General features: G+C 39.7%; 2 protein-coding genes across 2 annotated transcripts; one reads left to right on the top strand and one right to left on the bottom strand.

Moving 5' to 3' along the window:
- The first annotated feature begins 1,848 nt into the window (after positions 1-1,848).
- LOC133742307 (LEAF RUST 10 DISEASE-RESISTANCE LOCUS RECEPTOR-LIKE PROTEIN KINASE-like 2.5) lies at positions 1,849-3,012 on the top strand. Its single transcript, XM_062169976.1, has one exon. It carries the CDS (start codon positions 1,974-1,976, stop codon positions 2,904-2,906), a length of 933 nt encoding a protein of 310 aa, XP_062025960.1. The 5' UTR covers positions 1,849-1,973; the 3' UTR covers positions 2,907-3,012.
- A 1,925-nt stretch (positions 3,013-4,937) lies between these two features.
- LOC133745013 (uncharacterized) lies at positions 4,938-5,949 on the bottom strand. Its single transcript, XM_062173018.1, has 3 exons — positions 5,802-5,949; positions 5,129-5,690; positions 4,938-4,986 (listed from the first exon to the last, which is right to left on the bottom strand). The coding sequence occupies exons 1-3, from the start codon at positions 5,947-5,949 to the stop codon at positions 4,938-4,940; spliced, it is 759 nt and encodes a 252-aa protein (XP_062029002.1).
- Between the last annotated feature and the right edge of the window lie 2,106 nt (positions 5,950-8,055).

Here is an 8,055-nt window from a genome sequence, read left to right as displayed (position 1 = left end):
GTCTTGCATGAACTCGAATGGCACGAAGGGTTCCAATTCAACTTCAACAACGGATTATTTTATCTACCTTTGTGGGGATCAACCTTATAATCTAACTTGTCCAATTCACCGTAGTAAGTACATATGTTAATTCCTTCCCTTTAACTTTCCAAAATATCTTCAGGTTAGAAGATTCTATTTTCAAGCATTCATCGAATTTGGTCTCTATGTACAATGTATCCCACTTCACATGTCCGACTCCTTTTCAATCATCTTCACTATGAGCGTATGAGCCATGAGGAGAACACACAATTTTGAGTGTATGAGCCTCAAGGTCTTGTTTGGCCAAAAGGTTCAGGCACTTGTTAGACCTGGCATGAATTTTTCACGCTTCTCTGTTTTTCCATCTGTCTCTTGAACATCGACCTCAATGAATCTTATCCAAAGCAACTTGAAATTGAAAATAATACCTTTCCATGTGTGTTGAAACAATCATCTTCACAACTGTAGCCAATCAGGCCTTTCCTGTACTCAAACTGCAAAGCCACGCGAGTCTTAAACATGTTGAAATGGTCCACATATCTGCTACCCTTTTTGGCTTTCTAATCAATAACAAACCTTCTGTGGAATTCCAGCAACCATGAGACAAATGGTGGTCGCTGTGTATTCACTATTCAGTAACAAAAAAATTTGTCTCTTCTTGCAGCGATTGTTAGGATTGCGGCTCAATATCTAATTCCTTGTATGTTTTGGATTCTTTACTTCTGAAGGCTTTGGGTAAGCAATTCTAGTGGATCTAGGATTTATGGAGTTTTTCCTTAGAAGTAAAGGTTTAGGATTGAAGATCCTATTGGGAGTCGGACTAATCGTGAGGCTATAAATAGTCATTCAGAGTTATTGGTTTGATGTGTGCTTTCAGAGATTGGAAGACACCATTTAGAGAAGATGTGAGTTGAAAGAGACTCATTCTAGGAGGTGCCGTTGTGGGTTGAAAGAGACTCATTCTGGAGGGTGCCATTGTGACATCGTTTAGAGAGATCCGTGTGTGGATCAATTGAGTGTTCTGATAATTTGAGAGATTTTAGAGAGTTGCAAGCTTTGAGAGATCGGGTGTATTTGGGAATTCTCTATTGAGAATTTGAGTTGTGAGGAGAGAGGTTATTTGAGTGGAAGAACCAAAACGGTCTTCAAAAGTTTGTAATCTTCTTCTCGTTTAGTGGATCCACCATCATCATCACCCGGAGACGTAGGTTAACTGTTTGACCGAACCCTGTCAACAATCTTGTGTTTGCCTGCATAGTTTGTGATTACTGTCTTCATTCGGTTTCAGTCTTGGGCTAGGGAATTCGAAAGGTGACCCGAATTTCCTAACAGCGATTATCTCAATATCTGTGATGATCGATGATGTTTCTCTAGTAACATTTTTCACTTATTGTAGTTCTTGAAATTTGTAGAAATAATAGTAAAGATTCCTCATTTTCTATGTTGAAGTATTTTGTTTAAACAGCTATCTTTTTTCTAGTTACTTAGTATAGATGAGAGTGGATATCTTCAAGGCTTATATTCAGTACTTTTATTTAAGGTTTGTATACCTATATATTCTAAGAATGCTGCTTCTTTGATTGCTAACTTTTGCAAACACTAAGTTCAACTGGAAATTGAAGGTTGTCATAGGCGTAGGTAATATCAGCAATCCCCTTTTACTTCAGCTGTTTGGTATTTTACAAATTCATCTAATTATCAATTGCAAGTTTGCAACTTCTTTCTTTCTTGAGAATGCATAAAATTGTTCAACGAATCACCATTAATGCCTGAAACATCTCATTTTTCGGCTGCCAGCCGCTACTATTGCAGGAACTGGTATCTTAGTGTTTGTTATTCTCTTCCGTGGTATTTCACTGATTAGTGAAAATGACAATGAAGATGCCGAGGCCTTCTTTCAGAACATTGGACCTCTAGCAGTAAAAAGATACAAATTTTCGGATGTAAGGAAAATGACCAACTCATTTAAAGATAAACTAGGTCAAGGCGGTTATGGTGATGTGTACGAAGGTAAGCTATTGAATGGTTGTTGTGTGGCTGTGAAGGTTCTTAAAGCATCCAAAGGGAATGGAGAGGACTTTGTTAATGAGGTTGCAAGCATTAGTAGAACTTCCCATGTTAATATTGTCACTCTTTTGGGATATTGCTTTGAAGGTAAGAAAAAAGCGCTCATATATGAGTTCATGCCCAATGGATCACTTGAGAAGTTCATATATACAGACAGTAATCCTTTGAAAACTACTCCACACTTGGAATTGGAAGGACTCTTTCAAATTTCTATCGGGATAGCTCGAGGGCTGGAGTACTTGCACCGTGGGTGCAACACACGAATCCTGCACTTTGACATAAAACCACATAATATCCTTTTGGATGAAAACTTTTTCCCAAAGATTTCTGACTTTGGTCTTTCTAAACTTTGTACAAGGAAGGAGAGCATTATTTCAACGTTGGATGCTAGAGGGACAATAGGGTATATAGCTCCAGAAGTGTTCTCCAGAAACTTTGGAAGAGTGTCTGCCAAGTCCGATGTCTATAGTTATGGAATGATGATTCTGGAGATGGTTGGAGGAAGAAAGAATGTTGAAGCTCGAGTAAGCCGCACCAGTGAAATTTATTTTCCAAATTGGGTTTATGAGCATCTTGAGCAGGGCAGCAATTTCGGGTTGCTCAATGCAGAGACCGAAGAGGAAAAGGAAATCGCGAGGAAGATGATCTTAGTGGGATTGTGGTGCATACAGACAAGGCCATCTGATAGGCCATCCATGACTAAAGTGATTGAAATGTTGGAAGGAAGCATTGAAGCCTTGCAAATGCCACCAAAGCCAGTCCTATCTTCTCCTGTGAGATCACCACCAGAATCTTCCACCTTATCAACATTAAGTTGATATCTTCTCTAGATTACTGGCTGCATATTTGATTATTCACTACCTTGATATGTAAAGTGCATTTAAGTAATAATCTTTTCCCTTGTACATTTATCATTTTGTCAGAGCTCTTATCTCGTCTGGTACTTTTTGTTGTTCATGCGAGAAGTGAAGTAATTTACTTGCACAATATCAGAAGTTAGCTACTGTTCATTTAACAGTGAAATGGCGGCTTTGCCCTTCAATTGCAAGATGCTCTTTTTCCGATTGCTGCTTCTGAGATCTTCTATTTGTTTTGGTGTAGAGAGAGAGAGAGACTGAAAGGCAAAAAAGGAGTGATCGATCTGGATTTGTTTGAGAAAAGGCATAGAGATAGATAGAGACTGTGATAGGACAGGTATTGTTGGAGTTTGGGTAGATTAGAGAGAAGAAGAAGAGGGATCTGAGTTTGGGTTTGTTTTGGGTTGCTCGGTGGAATTGAAGTTTAGTGATCCTGTTGGAAGGGGGTGTGCAAGGAGAAGAGGTAATTGTTTATAGTGATTGATTGCTATACATAAAATTCTTCTTCTTTCTTAATCTGCTGTTTGAGTCTGGCTTACAGTGATTAAATTTATCTTTGTGAGTTGGAATGAATATGTTTTGTAGTATTTAATCATTTTGAACAACAAGTTTTTCTTTTGTTTGCTTCTGGTATGTTTGAATGAATATTTTAAGTTCCATCTCTGGCTTACAGTGATTAAATTTAGGGCTAATTACTGTTTAGTACCCTGTGCTTTTGGTCCAACATCAATTCAGTCCCCCAACTTCCAATTTAATCAAAAACACCCCCACACTATTATTTCTCCATCCAATAGGTCCATTCGCCAAAAATCAGTCAATTTCAGCTGTTTTGGTGCTGACATGGCGATCCAATTCAGCCCAGGTGGGGCCCACATCAAGGCGAATTGACCAAACTGACCCTGGATCTATCACAGCTCCAAGTTCTATTAAGCAGCCCATTTTCCCGCCAAAGAAGACCTAAATACTTGTAAAGTTGTATCCTCCCCCCCAAAATAATGTATTTGCAGAATGGCTTATCAAAGTAATGACATTTGACCTGTAAATGTTCAAAGTAACAACATGTACTTCAAAGGAACAAATCTACATTTTTAACCAACATGCTATTGACTTGAAGCACCAATTCTACATTTGATCTTATAACAACATCAAACTTTCTCTAAATCCAACAAAATAAGCAGCCCAAATGTTTAAAACATCTCAAATTAATGTTTGCATTTCAAATAGCTCTAATCATCCTCCCAAAAAATTAGAGCTAGCAACCTAGGTAGCATACACCAAGGTTGCACAAAAAATGTTAGGGCTTGCTTATCATTCCCCAAACTTCCTCCTACTTTCCCCCGTGCTTGGAATTCTGCCTAATCCTTTGAGATGATCTAGAAGGTGTTGGAGTTTGGCCTTTTGATGCTTTACTTGATGTCGAAGGCCTCGTGGTTGTTGAGGTAGATGTGGCAGCAGCAGCTTTGGTGGACTTGGATTTTGTGGCGGCAGCAGCAGCTTTGGTAGAGTCAGCAGCAGCTTTGGTAGAGTTAGCAGGGGCAGCAGCCGCAGCTTTTCTAGATGCCTTCAATGCAGCCATCTTCTTCTACACTCACAAAAAAATCAGAAACAAGAATATAATTTTCAACACATACATATCAAAAGCAAAGCATCACTAGCCGAATCACAGACCTATTCATCAACAAATCCATACAAAGTTAATCGGGGCCAAAATCCATGTTTCATACCCTTTGATATTCTACCACTTTTAGATGGTTTTTCCTCAAGTCATTCTTACTCAATGGTGGCTTTCTTCCAGGTTTAGGCTGCAAAAAAATTATGGGATCAACCTTAAAACAGAAACATAAACAAGCTGCACAGAAACATAAACAAGCTGGCCCATAAACAAAATAATTTGAAAAAGTACACTAAACATATGCAGAAAAAAAAAATCAAAAATTACCTGGGCTTTTTGAGATGAACTTCCTTCTCCATTGTTGAGTTTCCTTTTCTTGTTCACATTTGCAGCTTGCTTATCTTTTGGTGGAAGATGTCGGTGACATGTCTTCACGTTGTGGCCAATTCTTTGACAATTGCTACACTTCAACGACCGCTGAACTCTTCCAAGCTTTGTTCCCTGTGCAGCCAACTTCTCCGATAAATCTCTAATCCTCTTTGTTCGTGGCCTTCCGGGCTGTCTAGAATACTGTGGAGGCAGAATTGGTGGTTCTTCACTCCTAGTCCACATCTCCATTCCGTTAACCGGCTTGATCAAATTGCTGTAAATGTTAAGGTACGTCTTTTTTAAGTAGCAATCTGCAACAAAGTTTTCCGGATCTGCCCTGTTGTGGTATATTGCTGAGACCGCGTGCTTGCATGGAACACCACTTAAGTCCCACATTCGGCATGTGCAGGTCCTTGCCGTAAGGTTGACCACATTCTTTGTTCCTTCAAAAGTCTCCACCTCCACTTGGTCACCACCATTCCCGATAGAAATGCAATCTGAAGCAGCCTTCATTTTGTTCTTTTCTAGTACTTTTCTAGGCTTGGGGCACAGATTTCCCACCATTGCTTGCATCTTATCCTTTCTGATTTGGTTTCTCTTCATTAGCTTCACTCTCATTTCCTCGAACATACTCACTGGTGGTTTTGCTCTAGCATCAAAAATGAACGAGTTGAAGCTTTCACATAAGTTGTTGATCATAATGTCACACTTCGACCAAGTCTCGAAGTGTGCTCTACACCAATGCTGTGGAGGCCTATCCTTATCTACAAAACAAGCAGCAGCAACCATTAGTCTTGATATGGGTCAACTTAGCAAAAAAAAAAAACAAAAACAAAAACAAAAAAATCAGCAACTTTGTAAACTCGAAAACTTACGTGCCATCCATTTGTGCGCTTCATTATCCAAAGCCTTCATCTCCTCCATTTCCTTTGCAAAGTAAGGAAGTGTAGTTGACTTTGCACATTTCCACATTTGATCCTTTAGTACCTTTCCCGGAAACAGCTTCGTAAAATTTGTCCACATATGGCGCGCACAAAATCTAATCTTGGCCAATGGAACTACTTCTTCAAAGGCAGGGATTAAACCCTTTTGCTTATCGCTGATGAAAGTCCAACCTGCTCCATCCTCAAGTATACTCAAGTCTTTGCACAGAAGCTCTAGGAACCATCTCCACTAGTCTTTGCTTTCCATCTCCACCATTGCGTAGGCAATCACCCATGAAGTGTTGTTGGCATCAATGCCAACAGCTGTCAAGAGCTGACCCCCATATGCAGACCTCAAATGGCAACCGTCTAGCCCAATCACAGACCTACATCCCGCTTTAAATCCATTTTTTAGAGCTCCAAGACAGATATACATCCTCTTGAAGATTGGAAGGCTCTCTCCCTTGCTGAAATCACATTTTATGTCAACGGTTGTAGAAGGGTCCACCCTTTTCAGCTCATTCGCATAATCTCGAAGTCTGGCATATTGCTCCATGATGGTTCCCTCCAACACTAAAAGGGCTGCTTTCTTTACTCGATAAGCTATCTGATTGGAGACCCTTACTCTAACTTCTGAAGACATAGTTTGAGCCAAGGATTCTGTAACCGAAAAAAAAAAAAAAAACCAAAACAAGGATCGGCAACCATTGAAGCAAGCAAAACAAGCAAGAAACCATTTCCAAAATTGAACAAAACAAAACTGGACCATTTAAAACTGAAGCAGTAGCTGGTTAATTACTCTAAAAGAAGACCTAAATACAAACATGAAGGCTTAATCACTCTAAAACTGAAGCATTAGGTGGTTAATTACTCTAAAACTGTACAGTTGATACAAACATGAAGGTTTTAATCACTCTAAAACTGTACAGTTGAAACAAGCTTTTCACATAAGAACCTATGAATGGCCAAAATCATATAACACCTGCAACTTGCTGCAACCAACCAAAATTTGTAAAAACCAAAAAAAAAATGGAAACAAGGAATTGGAAGGCACTATAATTTCGAACTTGCAGCAACCAAACTTGTCAAAAAAATTAGAAAACTACACAACAAACAGTAACCAAACAAATTTCCCAAGAGATTGGAATGGATACCTGGCTTCCAGCCACTGTTCAGCTTGATCCTTTCCATGAAACGCTTAGTTAAATACTTAGCACTGAGCATGCTGTTATCAAAGACTCTCATGCACTTGTGTTCCGGCTCATAAGTCTTGATCATAAGAGATTCCTCATGTTGCATCCTAGATGCATAGAGCTCGAATGGACAGTCTTGGGACTTGCATATAGCCCTCACCCTTTTCCGGTCATTTTTGATAAAATATACCTCCCAACCATCTCTAATAGCCCTCTCCCTTATAGCCTCTCTCAAAATCGCAGCGCTGCCAAATATCATCCCTTTCTTGAAGACCGGGTCCTTCATATCTGTTTCTGGATTAAACTCAGGGAATGGTACTTCCTCTTCACCATCAGAATCCAAAGCAGGCCGCAATCTCTCTTCATCGGACTCGGCTGATCCAAACATATCTTCATGATCTTCAAACTCTTTCCCACTTTCCATCTCCAAAGGCAGAACAGCTTCTTTACTTGGTCCAACCCATTCACCATTGTCATTAACCTCAAACCCTATATCAGCTTCCTCGAACCAATCGTCGTCATCAACACCATACTGATAATATTCATCATCTTCAGCAGCGGGTACGTATTCATCATCCTCATCACTCTCACTGCTATCCACTTCATCTTCTTGTTCAGGATGGAACCCAAATGATTGCATATAATCTAGAATATCTATATCTTCAAGCATCTCTTCATCTAGACCACTTACACCATCAACACTGTTTGCTACAGGACCTACCTCGGGGTACATCTTTCCTTTACCCTTATCTTTTGGATCTGTTTCAGCCACTTTGCTGCCTTGAGTTGGGATGGAGACTTCAGGTTCTCTGATGACTATAGCCAGCTTTGGTTCCTCAATAATCTCCTCAATCACACATGTAGCCTTCTTTCTCGGCTCATCAGGGAGCTCTTCAATCACAACTCCAGTAGATCCGGACTGACTAAACATATCAAAACCAGCTGGATATATATAGATTTCATCTTCACCCGAGCTCTCATCACCTTCATGAATATGATCCAAGTACACAACA

This window comes from Rosa rugosa, chromosome 4, assembly GCF_958449725.1.
Source record: "Rosa rugosa chromosome 4, drRosRugo1.1, whole genome shotgun sequence".
NCBI lineage: Eukaryota > Viridiplantae > Streptophyta > Magnoliopsida > Rosales > Rosaceae > Rosa > Rosa rugosa.
This window is presented reverse-complemented; position numbering and strand designations above follow the sequence as displayed.

Bases quoted from the DNA above. Each gene is read 5' to 3' on its own strand.
- LOC133742307 (XM_062169976.1), top strand. From the start codon at position 1,974: ATGACCAACTCATTTAAAGATAAACTAGGTCAAGGCGGTTATGGTGAT.
- LOC133745013 (XM_062173018.1), bottom strand. From the start codon at position 5,949: ATGTGGACAAATTTTACGAAGCTGTTTCCGGGAAAGGTACTAAAGGAT. The intron at 5,691-5,801 runs GTAAGTTTTCGA...CTTGTTTTGTAG, and splicing joins AGCGCACAAATGGATGGCAC to ATAAGGATAGGCCTCCACAG. The intron at 4,987-5,128 runs GTATTCTAGACA...CACAACGTGAAG, and splicing joins CCACCAATTCTGCCTCCACA to ACATGTCACCGACATCTTCC.